Source organism: Penaeus monodon, chromosome 17, assembly GCF_015228065.2.
Source record: "Penaeus monodon isolate SGIC_2016 chromosome 17, NSTDA_Pmon_1, whole genome shotgun sequence".
NCBI lineage: Eukaryota > Metazoa > Arthropoda > Malacostraca > Decapoda > Penaeidae > Penaeus > Penaeus monodon.
This window is the reverse complement of record NC_051402.1, coordinates 2,376,237-2,399,905: the sequence shown is the minus strand read 5'-3', so window position 1 is coordinate 2,399,905 and position 23,669 is coordinate 2,376,237. Positions and strand designations below refer to the sequence as shown.

Below are 23,669 nucleotides of genomic sequence, written 5' to 3'. Positions count from 1 at the left end.
CAGACAAAATAAACCTAACCAAAAATAAATAGATAAATAAATAAACAAATAAAGAGAAAGAGAACGAAACAACAAGAAAAGGGGCCCTTAAACACAACTACCGAAGTCACCCCAAATCCCGTTTTCTTCTCCCTATGTTTACACCGAAGAGGGTCCGTCGGTTCACTACCTACCCAGCGTTGAGGTCTCCCGTGGGTGTCGGCTGGACTTTCTCCTTTTAAAACGCTTTATTATGGCTTTAGGTGGTTCGAATACAGCTAATGGGTATTCGGGTAAGATGTGGAATGCGTGTTTGTTGCATTTTTGTTGTGTTTTAGGGTTTCTGTGAGGAAGGTGTTAGGTAACAGACTGTAGTGGAGGAAACGTCATGCAAGAGTGAATAGAGGTTCTGGTTTTGTATAATTTTTGGCTTATTTTACGTTAGGTTAATATCTTTTTCGTCTTCGGGTTTATTTTCCAATTCTCGAATCATGAAAATACGGTTATATAAGCTAAGGGGAATGTTTCTAAGATAAAACACCAGACTGCTTTGAATTTCGTTTATTTTTATTTATGTTGATATTATTTTTCATTATTTTTTTCAATGTTCTGCATGTGTATTGGGGGGATGTGGCTGTGTGTGTGTGTAGGTGGTTGGGGATTGTTTGTGTTTGTGTTTTTGTTTGTGCTTGTGTGTGGTGGGGTTAGGTGTGTGAGGGTGAGTGAGGTTGAGGGGAAGAGAAAGAAAATAAGAGAGAGAGAGAGAGAGAGAGAGAGAGAGAGAGAGAGAGAGAGAGAGAGAGAGAGAGAGAGAGAGAGAGAGAGAGGGGAAGAGAAATTGTGGGAGGAAGAGAAAGAGAAATTGAGAAAGGATTAGAGAGGGAAAGAGAATTAGAGAGAGAAAGGGAAATAGAGAAAGAATTAGAGAGAGAAAGAAATAGACATAGAGAAACAAAGAAAGAGAAATAGAGAGAAAGTTTATCAAAATACCAAAACAGTAATGTTAATTACAGTAATAACAAAGAGATTATATATTTTTGATTGAACACAATATAACAGAGTAATAACAAATTCTTTGTTTTACTAACATACTGGCATATATACCTGCCATTCTCAAATTTATCTTTTTTTCTTTTCCAATACGTTTTTTTTTTTTTTTTTTTTTAATCATCCAACTATTAATCCAGTTATCTGAACACCCATACTTTAATGAATCAACTAAATGATTATTTTATTTGTATATGTAAACGCTAAACATTTGGACTTTCATATATACTATTAAAGATAATGTGGCTGCCTTATTTTCAATATACATCATTTCTCTGCTTTTTCAACTAATGCCAATTTGATTTTGAATTTGAAAGACTTATTCCTTGTCAAAATCATATAGGCTGCCATAAAACCAGATTTTTTAAATTATTTCTAGTTTTTATAATGCTGAGATGTACTTGAGTCTAAATAGTGTGTTACATATTCCAGATGGCATTGTTTTTGTAGAGACTTTTAGATTTTGAAATAGAAAAGAAAAATAGCTTAGCAATTCTCAATTTTATGTTTCACTTGATTCATTCATTAATTTTTTTTTTTTCTTGTATTTTTTTCTCTTATATTGATAGTTATTAGTATCTTCATCACTGATATATTTTTTCCATATCTGTTATTATTTTTCTTTGTTTTATCACGTTACTTATTAATGGAGATGCTTTTGCCATATAATTTATACTATATTTCACTGTCATTAGAATTTTTGTTGTTACTATTACTGTGAATTTTTACCTTTATTTTTGTTATTGGTGTTACTTTTATTACAACTGTTATTATCTTATTACTATATATTATTGTTATGTTGATGTTGCTCTTACTGTTAACATTATTATAGTGATTATGGTAATGGTAATTATATTAGTAGTGATAATGATAGTAATGATAGCTGTTATTAATAATATCATCATCATCATTTTAATTATTATGATTATTATAAATTTTATTATTATTATTATTATTATTATTATTATTATTATTATTATTATTATTATTATTATTATTATTATTAATAGCATCATCATTATTATTGTTGTAATTATTACGATTATCATAATTGTTATCATTATTGCTATTATCATTGTGAGTATTGGTATTATTGATCACACTATTGATTTTCATATCAGTATTATTATCATTGTCTTCCGTGCTGTTGCATTTATATATTTGCATTTGCATTAGTAGTCACAGCCAGCTTTACAATACCATCATTACTGTTACCTCATTAATGCTGCTTATTGTTACAGCTTCCCTCATTATAAATTCTCCTAATTAATTTCTTGTATTTTCTCTCATTATTCATCATCCTAATTTATCTATTGCATTAATTGGTTTCTTGCAGTTTTCCAATTATTCATTTTCCTAATTAATTTCTTGCCTTTTCCCTCCTTATTCATCCTCCTAATTAATTTCTTGCAGTTTCGCTCATTACTCATTCTCCTAATTGATTTCTTGCAATTTCCCTCATTATTAATTTCTTGCAGTTCCCCTCATTATTCATTCTCCCAATTCATTCATTGCATTTCCCCCCTCATTATTCAGCCTCCAAATTAATTTCTTGCAGCCTTCCCTCATTCATTCACTCTCCTAATTGCCTCATTATCATCATCATCACCAGGCGGCGATTACCTCTCCGAAGAGAGTGTGCTGCGCTCGTACCCTCTCTACCCGACGAAGAAGCGGAGATGCTGCAACGTGAACGGAGATGGATTCACGATCATCACTGCCTGCTTCTGCATCTTCACCACGGCGCTCACGATCGCGTTCATTGCGCAGCTCAATTACGGCAGCCCGCAGGTAAATGACTTTTTTTATTGTTGTTGTTGTTGTTTTATTGTTGTTATTGTTTTATGATAATGATGGTGATTATGATTATTATTATTATTTTAGTATTATTATTATTTTATATTGATAATACTTATTATTATTATTATTGTTATTATTATTATTATTACTACTACTACTACTACTACTACTACTACTACTACTATTTCTACAACTATTATTATTATTATTATTATTATTATTATTATTATCATTATTATTATTATTATTATTATTACTATTACTATTACTATTTTTATTACTGTTACTATTATTATTATTATTATTATTATTATTATTATTATTATTATTATTATTATTATTATTATTATTATTATTATTATTATTATTATTATTATTGTTATACTATTACTATAATGGTAGTCATTATGATTATTATCTTCATTTTATTATATTCTGTGTGGAGAGGGCTTGTGTACGAAAGGAAAGGAAGGGATGGGTGAGAAAGGAAGGCCATGAGGAAATGGGAGATGGAGGAAGGAGGGAAGGAATGGCGGGATGGGGGTGGGAGGAAGAAAATAAAAGGAGGAAAGGAGGAAATAGGGAGGGAAGAAACGTGTAGGGAAAGAGAGAGGGAGGAAGAAATGGAAGAAGGAAGGAGGACGGAGAGAGAAAGGAAAGAAAGAGGAGGGAGAAGAAAAATAATAATATAATAATAATAAAAAAAAAAGAAGAAGAAGAAGAAGAAGAAGAGAGAAGAAAGAAGAATGAGGAGGAGGAGAAGAAGAAGGAGAAGGAGGAGGAGGGAAGGGAAGGGGAAAGATAGGACGAAGGGAGGAAGGGAAGGGATGGGATAAGGATTATAGAAAAACGAGAGGAAGGAGGAGGGAGGGAGAAAGGAAGAAAGGAAAGGAGGAACGGAGAGAGAGGAAGGTAGGAGAAGGAAAGGAGGAAGGAGGGATAGAGAGAGGAAACAGGAAAGGGAGGGATTGGAAGGATGGGGAAGGTTTGAGGAAGGAAGGAGGGAAGGGGAAGTAGGAAAGAAGGAGAAAAAACAAGGGGAGAAGAACGGAAGGAAGGAAAGGGAAGGAGAAAAGAAAAAAACGGAAGATAGGAAGGATCGCAGATAAGCAAAAGGGGAGGAAGGAGAGATAAGGAAGAAGGAAGTTGAAGAAAATCGCGAGCGCAGCTTATCATCAGAATTATTTCCATATTTCCCCCTCCTGTTCTCTCTTCCTGACCAGGTCACGCCCCACGGAGCCGTCTCGACCGACGAGGAGGAATGCAGCCACGTGGGCATCACCGTCATGAGGGAAGGGGGCAGTGCAGTGGATGTTGCCATCGCGTCGATCCTCTGCATGACGGTAGTGCATCCGCATGCAGTGGGACCGGGAGGGTAGGGCCGTCGTTTTGCAGTTGTGTGTTGTTGTTTTTTTCCCTTTTTCTTGATTTAATTTTCTCTCTTTTTCATTTCCTTTTTTTCCATTTTCCTCTCCTCCTTTCCTCCCCCTTTTCCTCCTCCTCCTCTTCATTCCTCCTCCTCTTCATTCCTCCTCCTCCTCCTCCTCCCCTCCTCCTCCTCCTCCTCCTCCTTCTCCTCCTCCACTTCCCCCCCATTCCCTCCCCACTTCACCCCCACTCACCCCCACTTCACCCCCACTTCACCCCCACTTCACCCCCACTTCACCCCCACTTCACCCCCACTTCACCCCCACTCCCCCCCAGGAGCGGCGTGATGCTGGTGCACGACCACAAGACCAACTCGTCCACCGTCGTCGACTTCATGAGCGGCGTCCCTCGCTCGCACCGCGCCGAGGAGGACCAGCCGCCGCCCACAGGCGAGTTCGGGTTATTATTATTATCAATATTAGTAGTAGTATAATCATTATTATTATCATTATTGTTATCATTATTTTTTCTATCATTATCACCATTATTGTTATTTTCCTTATTATGATTGTTATTATCTTTATTAGTATTATCATTATTATTATTTTCTCATTATTGTTTTTATTAGTAGTAGTATTTTCTCATAATTTTCTCATTGTTATTATTATTATTATTACTATCATTATTTTTTTTTATGCAGACGTTTCCTTAGATCTGCTAATTAAAATCAAACACCGAGTCACTACCAGCGACCTAGGGTGATTGAAGTTTGAGGCAAATGGAACACTAACAGAAATATGCTCACAACTTCTGCAGCTCCTCGAGTGTATAGCAAAAGCAGTACATTACCTCATTATACTCTTCCCTTGTCCATTTAAGTCTTTTTTTCTTTTGATTGTTAGTACAGGATGGTCGAACCACAGGGCCAGGGGTGGGAACTATCCCGTCCTAGTAACCTGGCGGATAATAACAAAAAAGATGATAATGATAATGATAATAATCATAATGATGATAATGATAATGATTATAGAGATAATAATAATAATAATAATAATAATTATTATTATTATCATTATCATCATTTTTATTATCAAAAGAAAACAAAACAACTACCGAGTCGGGCATCCAGAACCAACTATAATCTATAATCGCACTATAATCGAGTGGCCCGCAGCTGCCTTTCTGCATAGCTGCCGACCTGAGTGACCTTTGACCTCGAGAGGGGGACGTTATCTCCGTGGAGAACACTCGTGAACCGCCAAACACGAGCAGGTGTTAACCTGTTAACTTTTCCCCAAGTCAAAGAAAGTTTCCTCTGGTCTCGATCCCAGGTCCTGCAAGTGGGAGTCAGAGACGCTACCGATGCTGCCGCCAGGATCTAAGAGGAAGTTTAAAAAAAATCGGGCCTTTTATATTTCCAACTCGGATGCAGACACACACCTCCTACCTCACCGGAATTATGAAATCACATATCCCTAGAGATTAATGGACGTAGAAAATGATAGCGCTTGCTTGTGTTTCAAGAAAACGTTTATTTTTTTAGGCGAAACATTTTCGTTGCGTTAAATTTCTCCAGTCTCATATTTTGCGTTCGAAGAAAACACTTATATTTTATAGGAAACATTGTCGTTCTGCTATATTTTCTCGTCTCAAAAATACACAATTATAAAGTAACGCCACGCTGTTAGCCTAAAACAAAACTTGCTAATTCACCAACAGTAACTCACCTTGCACATAGAGAGAATATCATATTTCTTTTAATTCATATGTTGCAATAAGATTTATCCTTAAGTGGAAACAATTTTTGCACATATAATTTAATATTTTTGAGAGAAATAACCAGAGTATATAAGAATAAAGGAAAGGGATGCTGACATACAGACAGCAAGAGAAAGACAAACAGACAGACAGACAGAGAAAATTATAAATAGATAACTTGTTGCGAGAGAGAGAGAAACTATTGATATTACCATGATGATTTTTTTATCATCATCATTATTATTATTATCATAATTATGATTATTACTGTTACCATCAATATTTTTTTATTATTATCATCTTTTATCATTACCATTATATTATAATTATTATTATTGTTGTTGTTGTTGTTGTATTACCATTGATATTACTATTGCTATCATTGTCATCATCATTATTATTTTATTATCATTATTATCAATATTAGTAGTAGTATAATCATTATTATTATCATTATTGTTATCATTATTTTTGCTATCATTATCACCATTATTGTTATCCTCCTTATTATGATTGTTATTATCTTTATTAGTATTATCATTATTATTATTCTCTCATTATTGTGTTTATTATTAGTAGTAGTAGTAGTATTTTCTCATAATTTTCTCATTGTTATTATTGTTATTATTATTACTATTATTATTATTTTTTTATGCCAACGTTTCCTTAAATCTGCTAATTAAAATCAAACACCGAGTCACTACCAGCGACCTAGGTTGAAGTTTGAGGCAATGGGACATCAACAAAACATGCAAAAATATGCAGAACAACCACAAATCAAAACATCCAGTCAAGTCATTTCACGAACACAAAAACACTTCAGATCGATAAGGCTCTTCTGAGAACATGTGCTGTGCTGTTTAAGACTATTTTTTGGACTTCTAATTTTGGATTTCCCGGTATTTGTTCAAGAAACTTATCAGTACCTTTCTTTATAAGGCCAAGTGCTGCAATAACAACAGGCAAAGTTTTGGTTTTTAAATGCCACATTTTTCACCTCTATTTCCAGGTCTTTATACTTGATATCTTCTCGAACACTTTCTTGGGACGTTTCTGTCTGAAGGGATGCTCATATCTATAAACAGGCAGGTGTTGTTTATTTTGTCCTTGATGACGATATCTGGACGATTCGCTTGTATAGTACGATCTGTGTGAATTGGAAAGTTCCACAAGATTGTAGCATCTTTACCTTCAGTAACTGGCTCTGGATGGTGTTTGCAGATCTTCCAATGCAGGTACTTGCCCACTCTGTCGTGTCAATTTTTGTACTCATTCGGTGTTAATATTGAGCAACCAGACACAAGGTGATCAATTGTCTCAACCTTGTCTTCACAAAACCTACACTTTGGGTCAGTGCCATTGTGCAAAATGTTAACTTGATAATTTCTGGTAAACAAACTTTGATCTTGGGCTGCAAGAATAAAACCCTCTGTTTCCCCTTTAAGTCCAGAGCTTCTAAGCCGCTGATGGGTCACAGTTTCATCTACATTAGTGTGTTTGCTTCGACCTGCAAACTGTCCGTGGAGAGGCTTTTCATGCCACCTAGATTCAAGTTTTTCTTGTCCGACCTTCTTCGCTTTTTGTTTTCTATGTTTAGCAGCCAATGTTGGCGACATATGTTCGATGTTTTCGCTCTCAATACCTAATTCCTGAGAAAACTTATCTGATTCTTTTACTACCGAGTGTAACCTTTTGGAGTTTTCATGTACTTTAACTAATTGAAGCATCCAATCGTTGGTTAGATCTAAGTATTGCAAGAGACCAATCGTAGTTGTTTTGTACGATAATTCCAACTGTATTATCCCCCTACCTCCTTTACTTCTAGGGACGTACAGACGGTCTACGTCTGATTTCGGGTGATACATTCTGTTGCATGTCAATTGCTTCCTAATTTTGGTGTCAATTTGTTTGAGTTCACTTAAGTTCCAGTCTATCACGTTAAAACTATATGTAACCACAGGTATTGCAAGAGTGTTGATTGCTGTTAGTTTGTTCTTCGAGTTTAATTCCGTTGCATTCTGTATGTTTTCTTCATCTACGATTGTTGTATGCCATCTCCTTCGTTTACTCCTAGATATTTATAGGTTTCTTCCTGATCTAATTGCTTTATTACAGTATCAACACTTAACTCTATATTGTCAGATGTAACTAGTTTTCCTTGCTTAAAAGTTGCTTTAGCACACTTATCGAGACCAAATTTCATACCTATGTCATCACTAAAATCTTTTATCATTATTGTTATTGGTATTGGTATTGGTAGTGGTAGTTTAATTGTATTATGGATTATTATATATTATTCATTATTATTACATTATTATATTATTATTATTATTTATTATTATTATTATCATTATCATTATTATTATTATTATTATTATTATTATTATTATTATTATTATTTATTATTTGTTATTTTGAGATGAGGGGGAGGGTGAAAGGGAGAGGCTGAGAGAGGGAGATAGAGGGAGAGAAAGAGATTGAGAAGGAGAGGGAGATAGAGGAAAAGAGGGAACTGGAAAAAGAGGGAGAGAAAGAGATAGAGAAAGAGAGGGAGAGATTCAGAAAGAAAGAAAGAAGATGTAGAGGGGAAAAGAGAGAAAGAGACAAATGAGAAGTAGATATAAAAAGAAGAAAGACTTAGAAAAAAGAGAGAAAAAAATTAAAAGGCTAAAACACAGACCACACGAATGGATAACACGACACCAACAGACTCACAACAAAAGGCCCCAGTCGTTGTTTAATCCTAATTCTCGACCTGCCGCGCCACAGACGGCAGGAGCATCGGCGTGCCCGGCCTCCTGCGCGGCCTGGAGTACGCGCACACCAAGTTCGGGAAGCTTCCCTGGCGGAAGCTGTTCCAGCCAAGCATTGACATCGCGAGGTGAGGCTCGGGAAGGCTCCTCGTCTATTTGCTGTTTTGTTTTTTTCTTTTGTTTGTTGGCTTGATGTTTGATTATTTGTTTGCGTGATTTATTTGTCTATTGTTTTTTTGATTGTATGAATATACAGGCACGCGCACGCGCGCGCGCACATACACACACACACACACACAAGTGAGCAAACAAGCAAAAGAAACACACCAACATAGAAAGTAAAAAAAAGATTGAGAAAAAAAAGAGAAAGATTGAAATCCTAAGGCCACCACTCCCCTCCCTCACCCACACCCCTCACCCCACACCCACACCCCACACCCCACACCCCTCACCCACCCACACCCCTCACACCCACACCCCACACCCACACCCCACACACCCCTCACTCCTCACCCCCACCCTTCCGTTCCCCCACCAGGAAAGGCTTCTACGTCTCGGCCCACCTGGAGGAGGCCCTCGGGAAGTCGAACGTGACGCAGGTGGATGGCGTGACGGAGTTCGACAAGACGTTCTTCCCCCGAGGCATCATGCTGAAGAAGGGCGCGTTCATGCAGAGGGAGAACTACGCGGAATTCCTCGAGGTGGTGGCCAAGCACGGCGCCGATAGTGAGTGGTAGGGGCGTGTGGTGGGGGGGGGGTTAAGTGTGTGTGTGTGGGGGGGGGGTTTAAGTGTGTGTGTGTGTGTGTGTGTGTGTGTGTGTGTGTCTGTGTGTCTGTGTGTGTGTGTGTGATGAGAGTGGGATTTGTTTATCTGAATGTTTATTATTTATTTTTATTTATTTATTTTTTTTATTATTTTTATTTTTTTTTGGGGGGGGGATGTTTTCGTTTTCTTCAGATCCGGGTTTCTGTTTGTGTTGGTGATTTTGATTTACTATTTTCCCTTTCTTCTTTCCCATTTTCTTCATTTTCATCATCTTCAGCTTCAGCTTCTTCTTCTTTAGCTTCAGCTTCTTTATCTTTTTCTTGTTCTTCCTTTTCCTCCTCCTCCTTCCTCCTTCCTCCTTCCTCCTTTTCCCATTCCCCATCCTCATCCTTCTTCCATGTCAGAATCAAGTCACATTCCGTTTTCAAATAATAATTAAACGCCATTAAGTGATGAAAGGAAATCATTAATTTTATCCTTTTTTTTCTCAAGGTTTCTATGCACTGAATTTCGGCGTGGAAGAGATGGAAGCACTGAAAGAAAGTGGCGCCGAAATCCATGTGAAAGATTTTGATGATTATGAGGTAGTTGGCTGAGGCGGAGTTTTGACGTTTTTATTTGCTTGCTTCAGCAGACGGAAAGTTTGTTTTCTTCCATTAGTGGTTTAATAGCAGTTGTGGTTGTTGATGAAACAGTTATGGTGGTTTGTATTATTTTTTTAATCAGCGTCATCATCGTTGTTGATATATGTGTTATATCTGACAGTTTGGGTTCATCTTGGATTTTTCTCTGTAGTGAAACCATTTGAAACATCAAAAATTACAGTAATAATTTGTGTATATCTTCTTGCAGCCCCGAGAACGCCCATGCATACACATGTCACTGAATAACATGTCTGTGTTCACCGCCCCAGCGCCTTTTGGAGGACCGCAGTTACTGACGGCCTTGCAACTCCTTCGCAACACGAATTTAACGACGCATTTGCCGCTGTCGAACTTCTACCACTCCTTTATTGAAGCTATTAGGAGGAGCTACGCCGGTTTCGTCAGCTTAGGTAAGGAGGTTCGCTTTGCGTCGATTCGCTCTGGGTTCGGAGCAGTTGTGTCATGGGTCGTCCGAGCGGTCAGAGCGAAAACATAAAAGTGATGACCGCTGCCACAGGATCTCCAGGGTCCATAGGAATGATGCTGATTGGTTCTAGTAGGCACTTTATTATAGGACACCTTGCATTAACCTATAGTCAGTAAAGGATGTCCTGCCTTTGCCCATCAAGAGAATAAAATCAATTCTAAAACACGAATGTGTTTGTATTTGGAACAAGAAACCTCATCTGCCATACGTCTCCCTGTCTTGAATTCGGGAGATAACCCCTTCCTCCCCAGCGTACGTTTTGACTCTAAATTTATCATATGAATTCTATATGAAAAAGTGGATGATCCCTTAATATTCCACGTTTGGTTTTGTGTTAGACTCCTGGTTTTTTTTCTCTTTCAGTTTTGTATTTGTAAATTTCCTTCCTTATTTCCGCCAGCCGATGCAGAGGAGGCGGAATTACAGAACCTGACCCACGCATTGCTGCAGTCGACGTCCACCGAATGGATTGACCAGACGGTCACGGTGGCCGACCCAAATGTCTTCCGACTTCCTGAACAGACTGCCTCTTCGGTGTCTGTTATAGATACCTTTGATCGATATGTTACTCTGATTGCGTGAGTAGCCAAAAGGGAAGTTCATTTTGTGGTGGCAGTTCGAAGGGGATAAAATGATGTGTGATGTGCATATGACTTTTGCTACTGTGTGTGTGTGTTGTGTGTGTGTGTGTGTGTGTGTGTGTGTGTGTGTGTGTGTGTGTGTGTGTGTGTGTGTGTGTGTGTCTATATATAATATATATATGTATATGTATATTATATGTTATATATAGTATATATATATATATATATATATATATATATATATATATATATATATATATATATATATATATAAAATTTGATCAACAAGTATTTTCTCAGCAATTAAAAAAATGCCACTCTTAATTTATCATATGAATTCTACATGAAAGACCTTTTTATCTCTCCTGAATCATTATTCATTTTCTTTATTTAGTCATCCATTAATTTATGTTCATTCATTACTTATATATTCACTCATTTGCAGTGGCCTTGGAACCTACTTTGGGTCCCGCGTGATGACCAAAAGCGGGATTCTCTTCAACAACCATCTGTCCAACATGCCTCCTCACACCCACCCCTACAGGGAGCACTTTTCACACGCCAGACCTCTTAATACTTACACGCCTGTTATTATCACAGATGTTCAGCAGGTGGGGAATGAATTCTGTCTTTCTTTTATGTTATTTTGCATTTATTTATTTATTACTATTATTTTTTTTTTACTCGTTTAGGGTCACTGATTAAAGTTTGTTGATACAAGGTCAGGTTATGAATGTCAGTATTATCTTGGCTTATTATTATTGTTGATAGTATGTAGTTGTTGCTGCTGGTAATAGTAGTGTGAATTAACTTATGAATGAAAATTAACTTGCAACAGTAACTTTATGCTACTGTGAGAAAAAAAGAAAAGCATAAATACACAACTATAAGCACCTACTTAACATTACATTCCTACAAAACATTACTTTTCCGAAGGTGTGTGGGATGCGGGCGGTGCTATCAAGTCCGGAAGTGGGAGCAATGATCCAGGTGATAAGTCAGTTGCTACTCCGAGGCCAGAACCTCACCCAGGCCATTGAACAGCCCAGAATTACAGTCAGACCAGGACTGGACCAAGTCTTTGTTGAAGGTGAGGCATATTACAATACATATTGTTTGGGTGTTGGAGTACAAGGAAGTTTTGACTTTTTTCTTTTTTTTAAAAAGCGTTAATATAAACTTGGCATATTAGAATTCCAACAAGTTATTCCCCCCCACTGTTCAAAAAAAAGAAATGCGGAAGAAAAATCATATCAACGTCCACATTTTTACCAGTTTCTTCTCGCTTCCGTAGACTTGGGCACCATCGACCGCCTGCCGGGAACCGTAAGAAACGACCTTCTAACAATGAACCACACACTCCAGATCCTACACCTCCCGTACTCTAGTGTCAATGGGGTTTCCAAGACCAAAGATAAGTTGGTGTCTCGTTCTGATGCCCGCGGAGGTGGGGTTGCGCATAGGTTGGAACCTGCCTCGACGCACACTGTTAATATTACAACAGATCTTTGATTATAAATGCCAATGGCACCTGACTATTAACTACACTCTTTTGTGCCTCTTACACCAAACCTTTAACTACACAATAATCATCTATTACACCAAACCTTTAAATAAACTGTAAGCGCCTCTCACACCAGACCTAACTATAGTATGGGTACCAATTACACAGGAACATAATTACAAAGGAGCGTCACTTTTATCAGACTTCACTACACAAAAGCTTTATCTGTAGAGCTACACAATAGACATTCAGATAAATGCCAATTACACAACAGACTTTTAACTACATTGTAAGCAACTAGTGTACCAAGTCTTTAACTATATATTAGCACCTCTTTCACTATATATATATATTAGGGATATAAAGGCACAATATTGTTTTAATCTACTGTTGTTAAAATGTAATTATTTATAGTTTTTATTTATGGAGATATTAAAAAAAAAATTACTTATATAACCCATTCCATTTTCATACACTGAGAGGACTCTAAATCCTTGATCTGATTTGAAAATGCAAAAATATATTTTTAAATATTGTGTGTATATGTGGAGATATTAAAACAGTTACCCACAAAATTTGTTATATAAAAAATATTCATTACTTGAGAATCAAGCTTTAAAGTTAGTATAAAAGTTACTATAATTTTTTTTCCTGCTCTGCTTGTAATTTCTAACTTTTTCTTTTTTTTTTTTTACTTTTCTCATAAAAAAGTAGTTTTTTTTTTTTTTTTTTTTTTTTTTTTTTTTTTTTTTTTTTTTTTTTTTTTTGATAATGCAACAAGAAAAAAAATCAAAATAAAGGTGGAACAGATTAGGCCAAACCACACATTGTAGATAAGATGACCAATTTTTTATATAGTATTACTTTTCTAATGTAGTGCATTAATAGAAATAGATCATACACTACACTAGAGAAAAATAGTGAATATAAATAATACAAGTATGTATACTTTCAGGTGCATATATATATTGCATTTTTGCTAATGAAGTCAGGTTGTCTTCTGCATTTAAGGAGTGTTTTGGCCTTGACGACTGGTCCACTTTTTAATTTTATTTTTACTTATTTTTCTCACTAAATTGAAAATATAACATTTTTAAAATTGAAATTCGAGATCTCGAGCAGTTAGGCATAAAATGGCAATGAATAGAAAAAAATCCCTCAAGCACCATCAAATGAACTTTTCAAGAGGTAAATGCATTACTTTGTCAATATATATAGATTTATTATGTAATATACAACTCAAATATATGGAAAGTTTTATATATATTGATTCATAAGAAAATGAGACACACCAGCCAGCAACACTTATTATTTTTAAAATATTGTCTGTGAATTTCCACCATAAAAAGGGTCGTGAATACCTAACCAAGAGGACTTTCGACAACGGCAAAATCCCGACTTTGATTTCCCTTTCTAAGGATACTTGGCAAATCCTCTACATTACTCAACAGTTTAGATATCCCAGTTCAATGTGAAGAAGAATTTTCTGTAAAATTTGACTGCCAGCATCACTGTTTTATTTCACCCCCCCCCCCCATCTTGTTTGAGAAAATGCTATGTTAAGCACAAATTTGTGATTGTGTACTGATCACATTCACTCTAATATGTTTCTGTTCACCCTTGTTGAAAGGCATTCCGACTTATTCTGTGGTGGAATCACACCTACCGTAATCAATACTAGAGGTTTGTAAAAATTCTGATTATCGGCACTGCTTGCTAAGATTTAAAGAAAAAAAACATTTACATTGTTAGGTCTCCATATTTAAAAACAGGAAAAAAAAAAAAATAATAATAAAATAAAATACAAGCAGCTGATACATAAGAAAAATTAATGCATTTACAAGTTATGAATAACCAATTATAATTTGTGAAGGTATAAAATCAAAAGAACGAAAACCAAGGTGATTGTTTATTGATATCAAAATGAAGGCTGAGAAGGCATCAGGAACTTGATGCCTTACAGAAAAAGGGGAGGGAAATATTGCGTAAATATTTTGAAAAACTGCTATAATTAATTGTAGTTGTACGGGTTTCCTATATTCAATCATGTTCTGTACTTGCACTGCTATAACAAGGAATTTGCACACTGTTCTCATGGCAACGTCATATGTTCTCCATGCGAGTGCTTGTTTGAACTTCATTCAGATGGCTTTACAAAAGATTCTGCATAGTGTTCTCATTACTAAATCCTTGTCTATTACTTTTTTCTTTTAGTTCAGCTTTAGTTTCTTGAGCAGAATTATATATGCAGTAGGTAATACTCCTTTTACAGTGAGATTAACATTACCCTGCAATGTTGAATAAGCTCTTCATTGGGTTACATGGGATCTTCTTAAAAAGTACCAAAATTGACACATTTCCAAAAAATGTATAGTGACACTGTTATCATGAATTACTAAATAAAGAGACAAGAGATTTTAAGAGAGGAGAAGAGAGAGTGTGCAAGAGATTTGTGAAGTACAGATCACAAATTTCACCGTATCAAAAGGCAAGAACAAGAGAGAATGGTCATGCCAGAGCCTCTGCAAGAACAATGGGGAAGTTTGTCATTGAGCTCTCATGCAGTCGGCTCAATTTCTGCCTCAGTCAGGAGTGCCATCGTGAGACAAAAGTTACTGGTGTCTGGAAAAGATCACAGTTGTGTACGTCTAATTCTATTGGCCATATAAAAGGGGGGAAATGGTGAAGTCATATAGAAAAAGAAATATAAATGTAGAAAAGAGTAAACAAATGAAAGGGGTAAACTGACAGGTCTTTAATAGTCACTTTGGGCCCGTAAATGATGAACTTAAATAAAAAATAAAGAGAAGTTTTACATAACACAATCACTGGGCATTACAAGAATATCAAACAATCACTGGGATATATATGTGTAATTTTTTTTTAAAGTTTTCGTTTGTTTTTGTTTTTTTTTATATAGCATAACCACGTAAAAATTATTCTCACACAAAAACAAAAAAATGAAAATCACATTCCAAATATATGGAATAAATAAATTTTTCTTTTATTCCCATGTCCATTGAGTGGAAGACATGCCCAAAACGGAGACTAAGCAATAATCACACATGAACAAAAATCATAATTATCTTTTTTTTTTTAACATTCACACTTACAAAAATTACAAAAAGATGTTGATGTTTAGGAACATTAAAAATAGATACAATTCCTGAATTATGGTAAATCATGTAAGATATGGGCTGTCTGTCTGTCTCTATTTTTTTTCTTCTTCTTCTTTCCATTTTTCTCCTCTATAAAAAAAAGGCAGTGAAGTTTTGATGTCTTAATGGATGCTTTTACTATATTGCCAGATACCTTTTTTTTTTTTTTTTCCTGTGAATCACGTTGGAAATATTTGTTATCCCGTCATCAATCTTGGCAACATCCTTTCTCCGAGTTCATTATATTCTCAAAGCAAATTGCATCCTCTCTTCTAAGATTGGCACAAGAATTTTTACTATTAAGAAAAATACATCAGCCCTTCGAAATGAATGACATTTTACAACTGTTATGCAGTAATGATGAAAGTCTCAGGGCTACTAGTATCAAAAATAAGTTAGAAGATATATACTAAAAACAACCTTTTTCTCTTTTGATATAACAGACTATGTATCAACTAATTCAAATCTCTGCACTGTAGGACAAACTCTGGTGGGACGAACTAAGCTCATAGCCCTTACTCTCTCTCTTTAAAAATTTTTTAATCCCAACATCCCATTTGTTTTTTCTTTACCTTTCTTTAGTAGTTTCAAGTGCACGACGGTTAGCACCTAATGGGTGTGGGGAATGTACAACAGTCAAACTATGTACTTTCGTGTAGCTGGACTCCTTGTAGGTCTTGCCAAAATACATACCAAAAGAATACGCTCAAAGGATGGTTATGGATATATAGTATATATATTTTTTTCTTTTTCTTTTTTTACATATTATAAATGCATTTCCCATATAAATATTAATGTGATTTTAGTAATCAATACAAACGTTACTTTTCCAATCCAGATAAAGAAGGAAAGAAAGAACTGGTAGTTTGGTTGAGTCACATGAAAGCACTGTTACAGAACTAATCTCAACAGCAGACAAATGGATTCAAATTTCTTTGGATAAAATCACATAGTATTTGCAGCAGACAAACCTTTCCGGCATACAGAGGCTCCAAACCCTGCATTACCGGGCTCAGAGATAATCTTAGGAACTAAACTTACCTATAAAGTGATGAGAAAACCCTATATTCTTAAGTCTGATATGCTCTTCAAAACCTGTATATATATATGAGTATATTTATATCTTTATATATATATACCAGTTCTTTTTTGTTTTTGTTTTTAATGGCACACACACACACACACATCCATCATGAAGCAATTTCTTGGGTGTCCCAATACAAATAACGGGTCTTCTAATTGTTATTTTTGCTTGTGTCCTGAATGAAAAGGCCATGTTTCAAGAAGAAGGATTCTCTCAAGAATTTAGGAGAACTCAAAACTTCACGCTCCATGTCTTCACCAGTCCATCGTGACCTGAAGACATCACCCTCTCGTTGTCCAGCCAAACCAGTCCGGTAACTTGCGACTGCGGGTGCGAGTCTGGAATAAAATAAAATAAACAAGTAAATAACACGTACCGTTTTAGTTTACCTCCATCAAAAAACGAGATTTTGTGTTATTCCCGATTTTTTTTTATACTTGCCACTTGGCAAACACTCAATGTCAAGGCAACTGAATAAATAAGATTAGCATCAAATCAACAAATCAAACAATTAAAAAATATCAAATCCTAAACAGAAAAAAATTACAAAAAGTAATGATTAATATCACCAACACAAGAATCCTTATCTTAATTAACTAAAACCAAAATACAAATGCAACCCAAGAAGGCAAAAAGCTTTCCATAGCATCTGAACGAGCTTAAACACACACAAACCTTCACAGCCTGTGGTCTTCCCTATCCTTTTCACCACTGATTAAAGATTACTGGTTATCAATTCATCTGGCATTCCCAATTAAGGATATTTAATTCTTAATGCCAGATACCCTCTACACGTCATGGTTATTTTTGTATTTCCATTTGGCACCAAGACGACATCCCTTACTGCCAGGCATGATTGTTAAAATCATGATGTGTACACCGATCACCTGCTGCCAAGGTTTTAATGCCTTGGACTGTGAGGTCAAAGAACATTCCTCTGATGGAGAGGTAAACCAAAGTAACTAGCATTTACTTTTTTTCACATTGTTCCCTTGGAAGTCTGAAAATGTGAAAAAATATCTATTCCTTTTGGAATAGATATCCTTTTGGAACTTTTATTGCTACTTTTCAATTCTGTGTACTTTCTGCTAGATCCTTTCCATTTATTCAATTCCCCTTGCACATTTTTCACTTGTTTCTCCATATCTTGTATAATTCTCCATACTTACTACTATACTTTCATGAAATGGAAGAATATGGCAAGGATTGTTTTTCTCTATTTTTACTGAAGCATATACTATCAACTCATTCATAACAAGGATCATTATTGCCAAAGTTTAGCAAGGCAATCACACATGCCACTCCACTCCTGGGCCATCATTCAGCTCATGGCAGGGTTCAAGAGATGTCATCCTTAACATCAGTGATAATGAAGTATTCAACAAGATGAAACAGGACATCAACCTGCATAAATGGGCTAATACACCACTGTATAGCACACTTATGCTTCTTTTAATAATGACAGAATATTTGTAAATGACATTTTATATTACCTTTCAAGTTATGGGTACTTACATTCCCCAAAAAATGTTCAAATTGTAAAACACACCACACTCTAAAGGAAATATCTCAGATGGAGCAGAAAAAAGCCTTTGTACATACAGAAATATAAAGATTCTAAAACATTAAAATAAGCAAGGGCTTGTTAAATTACTTGTAAACACATCTAAAAGCAATTAATAACAAAATGAAGCAATTACAATGCAAGATAAGTAAAGGTTAGCAAGAGAAGGACAATAAAAAGGAAAGAGAAAATCTGCAAGGGGAAAAAAAAAGAAAAAAAAAAAAAGAAAAAAAAAAAAAAAAAAAAGAAAGAAAAAAGAAGAAGAAGAGAAAGAAAGAGAAGAAGAGGGAGGTAGGGGTAGAGAGAGAGGAGAGGAGAGAGAGAGAGAGAGAGAGAGAGAGAGAGAGAGAGAGAGAGAGAGAGAGAGAGAGAGAGAGAGAGAAACCTACATTCCCACTGCTGATTTCTTGAGCGTTTCTATAATACAAAAGGATCAGGTCTGAATATATTAGACAGTTTATCTTTGTTGAAAACCAACTTCTTCAGCACAATACTGTCACACACAAATTTCAACATAGTCTAAGGGACTGAGAAGTACCTAACACAGCCTCAATTCAATACACAAGAACAGAGGAAGATGTATTCCTAAGCACACAACTTAACATGCTGATAAGGTGAAATCTATACCAGGAGTGGAAGTCACAACAGGACTGCCTCAAATTGGAATCTTTTAATATTAGATCTCAAACACAAATAACTCGAAAGTAAAATGTAGAAGGTTGGAAAATTTCAAACCACATGGGCGCACTCTCAAACGCACACCTGACACTGAGATGAACAAAAACCTCACAAAACAAGTTAGTAACTCCCACCAACATTATAAAAGGGGGTGGGGTGCAGGGGAAGGGAAGAAATCTTTGAAATAAATCACACAACCATTGTTCTAGAACTTGACGCTCCATTTTTTCACTACTCCGTCATGGCCTGCAGAAATTAGTTGTTCGTTGTTCAACCACACCATGCCTGTGACCTGGGCTTGTTGGTGTGAGTCTGTAGGGCAGGTACGTAAATGGTGTAGAGTATCACTCGCATATCTACATGTCAACCTTTTGTGTTTTTTTTACTTTGATTGAAGCTACACAGAGCGAAGAAAAAGTATAGCATTAAAGAAGAAAATAAATATAAAGTGATATTCTTGAGATAAATTCTAATGTTAACTGCTCATGCAAAATAATAGAAATTAAAAGAGTAAGAAAATTAAAGCCTGCTTAGCTTGGCATTAGCAATGCAACAAGAATTATTTAATACTATAATTTAAAACAGACCAAGGAAACTCCCCTTGTACCTGTTTTTTTTGTAAATACACAACAGCAATATGTGCAAAATATGGATAAACTTTGCTCAGCAGCTTTCAAAGAAAATAAACAATGCAAGATGTTACTATAGATGAAATGGTAAGGACTCCATGAATATTCATGGCACAAAGATAATTTGTCAACAAATCATACATATAAGCTCTATGACTAAAAACTGCTGAGAGCAAGTTTTATATTCAAGTAAAGAAAACATGTCTAGCCCCTCATGTACTAATGTAGTCTTGCCATTGGGTGCACTATAATCAGCATGAGCTCAATTATCTTATCTATTTATTCACAGTCACAGAAAATGATAACATTGTATTTCAAGTCTGAGTCATTGCTACTCAGCTGCACTCAGTTTTAACCACATTTTCTCCATTCTGTTTAGACTGCCAATTACAGAAATTAAATAAATAAATAAATAAATAAATAATCATAACATAGAAAAGATGCCTCATTCCAGGTACTCACTCTTAATAATGATGTGTTTGTTAGTCTGTGTCATGCTCCAGATGATGATCATGGTGTCAAGAGAGCCACTAGCCACCATACTGCTGTCAGGACTCCAGGCGACACAGTTGATGCGCGCGTTGTGGAAGCCCCACTCCATACGGTTGAACTTTTCATACCCAGGGAGACTGTACACAATCACCTGATAGAGAAGAGGAGCGTACATAACAATACAGATTTATAGTATTTGTAATTTCAAATTACCTTTGGAAATATACTGCATACAATGTGAATTTCATCCAGATGTATATTTTCATTTTAATGTAGTCTCACTGACAACAGACAAGTATACTAATATTTAAAGTTACAAAATCACATACCTTGCGGTTTGCATCACAAGCAACAAGATACTGGCCATCGGGGGAATAGGCCACATCCGTCACTGGTCCTAGATGTTGCAGAGTGGTTTTCTGCAAATAATCAATAGGGTAAGCAATTCCACAGACACCACAGAACACAACTGCCAGGATAGCCTCCACTCATGTAGGGGTCTTCTAGCCAATAATTATTATGGTACCAAGAGATGAATCATCACAAATATAATAAATATAATGAATACCATAAAATATTAATTCAATACAAATTCAACCCACAATTAACCCAAAATTTCTAGATCCTTGAGGACTGGCATCCTCAACAAAACCTTCGTATCAGACCTCTCAGACAGAGAATCCCCCACCCCCTATCATGTGGCTCATTGTAAAAAGCTTGAATAAAATAAAACCATCAATTTTCACATCCCAGTTTCAGCTCACCTCTGTAAGGGTGTTGCCATCAAGGGTGTAAATGTGGATAAGATTGTCCTGGCCACCGACCGCCACCTCGTTACTGAACGATCCATTGGTGGATATGGAGAGGCCGTCCCAACTGATGGGGAAGCTTCCCACTTTGACGTTGTCACGGATCATGCAGATCTGTCATGAGAGAGAGAAACTGAAAACCTTAAGGAGAAAATGGTTATAGCACAAAGGAATATATAATCTTGAATTCTGGTAGATATGTTGTTGTTGTTTTGAGAGTGAAAATTTATTATCAATAGATTCCATCCATGTATCATTGCTTACAATGATAAGAGAGTCTATCTATATTTTCTTATGGTCAAATTCATTATCATCTTTGTGTACAAGATCATAATATTTCTAATAATTTACAGAAAATTATTACTGGGGAAATATTCAAATTTTGCATTCGCCTTCTCAGCAACAGAAAAATTGTGGCCAAAATTTCTGTTCTACTCAAGGATAGTTTCTAATGATTGCTTAACCAACCAACCTCTTTAGTGGTAACACAGATGACACCATCATCCAGGGCTGCGATCATCTTGGGTTGCGATCCCAAAGAGATGGATGTTCCCGTGTAGCCATTCTCAAGACGGTCTGCAATTTTTTATGAATATTACTAGCCTCACATGGATATGTCATTAACAATCTGTCAAAATATGCAAAACTGACTTGAAACAGAATAAATGAAAAAAAAATAATAATAATAAAATAAAAAAAATAAATAAATAAAAAATAAATAAAAGGAATACATAATCAGGCAATGAACAAAGCAGATACTACAAAAACATTTCAAACTAACCGATGATTTTCACAGAGTCATCAATGCCAGCACTGAAGACAATGTCATCCTTTACAACAACACCAGAGACATGGTTCCCGTGGCCCTTGCCTGAAATGCGCTCGTTGTCGCCTGTTTGAAGAGGTAAAAAACAGGAGTGTCACACATTTCACTTTCTTTTATATTGCTATTCAGGAAATGATGTAGTTTCGATCCGATATTATTATTGTTCTTACCTCTCAATCCATCTAATATCAAGGATTATAATCCCAAATTCTTTTAGCAATAATCAGCTCATAGTAAAAGATATGCATCTCATTTCTACTGATCACCCCTATGAAATAAACTGGACACCATTACAAAACTTCTTGATCTCTTCTTACCTGTTGCAACATCCCAAACAGTGACTGTGCCGTCAACTCCTGCTGTATACAATGTACTGCGGTCTGGGGAAAGACCAATGCGAGATATTGGCTTATTGTGGCCCTGAAAAAAAGGAAATCACGATCAATAAACATCACTTGAAATTCAAACTCAAATTTTCACGGTCATTATCCTCATGCCTAAGGAAACTTTTCTAAAATAGTGCCCATCTCCCTCATATCTGACTCATTTTCAGGACAATGTAGTGTCAGCCTAAACCAATAATGATAAGATGTGAACTTCAATAACACCATTTAGGAAAGGTAAATATCCTGCCAACCTTAATGATCTTCTTAGGCTTTGACGGATCAGCTGGGTTAAGGTAATTGATGAACCCAGAGAGGGAGACTGAAACCACAAAGTCCCCAGTCCAGATGCAAGACACCTGCTGGTCTTCAACCTCTGTGCCCATGACAAACTCTGAAACCATTTCTCCTGTTTCTGCATCCCAGATCTTGCATGTTTTGTCTCCACTGGCAGAGAGCAGCTGTTTGCTGTCAGGACTCCAGGATACCTGAAGAAAAGTGGTAGCATATCACACACTATCATTTAAAGATCAGAGTACTATAGTAAGCAATAAAAAGTTTGACTTTCCAGTCTGGAAATAACCTTTTACTTAGGGACTTCATTTGGGACATGGCTATTTCCTGTAAATCTAGGTTATAGACCTTGCAGTAGGAGACTGGTTAAAAAAAAAAAAAAAAAAAAAAAAAAAAAGATTCAAATGGCTATTTCAATGATGCTTTGATGTTACTATAACTCAAGAACCAGTATTCACATTCATAGACCCTTTGAAATAGTCTATGCTAAAACTGCATTCTACTTTTCCATGATAACACGAAAAACAAAAATAGAATTTCCTCCCTTTCCAATCATCACAAAGTATTACTCACTGCATAAACTCCTCCTTTATGTGCTGGGGATCCCATTTCCTTGATGAGTTCAGCATCCTTTCCATTGTAGACAAAGATCTTGCCATCAAATCCACCCGTGGCATATTTCTCACCATCTGGAGAGTACCGTACAGACTGGACAAATTTTGTGTGATCCTGTGGAAGAAATGGATGTTGTTAGCTCTGCTTGTAATACAGCATACAGAAGTGATCTCCTGAACTGGAGTGATGTTAAACACAAAAATCAAAAATACCCAGAAACAAAATATGGTGAAAGTATCACCAAATATGCTTTAAGAAATCAAACATTTTACCTTTAGACAAATAATATAAAAATAACCAAATACATATCAATATTAATGAATATAAGTACAAATAATTAATACAATTGGCTTGCAAATATTTACAGCTTTGGTGCACTTGAAGACAAATGGAGGACCCTCATAGAAGGCAGACTTGTTATCCTCGGAGCCAGTGGCAATGCGGAAAGGT

General features: G+C 35.9%; 2 protein-coding genes across 3 annotated transcripts in view; one reads left to right on the top strand and one right to left on the bottom strand.

Moving 5' to 3' along the window:
• The first annotated feature begins 118 nt into the window (after window positions 1–118).
• On the top strand, window positions 119–13,307 carry LOC119583460 (glutathione hydrolase 7-like). The gene is made up of 12 exons (XM_037931950.1): window positions 119–272; window positions 2,639–2,817; window positions 4,050–4,201; window positions 4,531–4,643; window positions 8,722–8,833; window positions 9,244–9,431; window positions 9,964–10,055; window positions 10,324–10,525; window positions 11,003–11,180; window positions 11,629–11,794; window positions 12,120–12,273; window positions 12,478–13,307. Exons 1-12 carry the CDS (start codon window positions 233–235, stop codon window positions 12,693–12,695), a joined length of 1,794 nt encoding a protein of 597 aa, XP_037787878.1. The 5' UTR covers window positions 119–232; the 3' UTR covers window positions 12,696–13,307.
• Window positions 13,308–14,582: 1,275 nt separating this feature from the next.
• Window positions 14,583–23,669, bottom strand: part of LOC119583459 (actin-interacting protein 1-like) — a 17,433-nt gene continuing 8,346 nt past the window's right edge. Inside the window, exons 5-15 of one of the 2 annotated variants that reach the window (XM_037931949.1) lie at window positions 23,585–23,669; window positions 23,178–23,333; window positions 22,565–22,798; window positions 22,245–22,347; window positions 21,883–21,993; window positions 21,574–21,677; window positions 21,057–21,215; window positions 20,622–20,711; window positions 20,263–20,443; window positions 19,370–19,483; window positions 15,979–17,267 (exon numbers count right to left, since the gene is read on the bottom strand). The exon at window positions 23,585–23,669 is cut by the window's right edge and continues 99 nt beyond it. In XM_037931949.1, the coding sequence (XP_037787877.1) occupies window positions 19,377–19,483; window positions 20,263–20,443; window positions 20,622–20,711; window positions 21,057–21,215; window positions 21,574–21,677; window positions 21,883–21,993; window positions 22,245–22,347; window positions 22,565–22,798; window positions 23,178–23,333; window positions 23,585–23,669 (1,330 nt within the window). In that variant the 3' untranslated portion in view covers window positions 15,979–17,267; window positions 19,370–19,376. Of the gene's footprint in view, window positions 17,268–19,369; window positions 19,484–20,262; window positions 20,444–20,621; window positions 20,712–21,056; window positions 21,216–21,573; window positions 21,678–21,882; window positions 21,994–22,244; window positions 22,348–22,564; window positions 22,799–23,177; window positions 23,334–23,584 lie in introns of both variants that reach the window. The other variant, XM_037931948.1, reaches the window with a different exon arrangement.

What these genes read in the sequence shown, in the direction of transcription:
- LOC119583460 (XM_037931950.1), top strand. Translation starts at nt 233, where the DNA reads ATGGCTTTAGGTGGTTCGAATACAGCTAATGGGTATTCGG. An exon ending in TCAATTACGGCAGCCCGCAG is followed by an intron (nt 2,818 to 4,049) that starts GTAAATGACTTT and finishes CTTCCTGACCAG; the next exon opens with GTCACGCCCCACGGAGCCGT. An exon ending in CGATATGTTACTCTGATTGC is followed by an intron (nt 11,181 to 11,628) that starts GTGAGTAGCCAA and finishes ACTCATTTGCAG; the next exon opens with TGGCCTTGGAACCTACTTTG.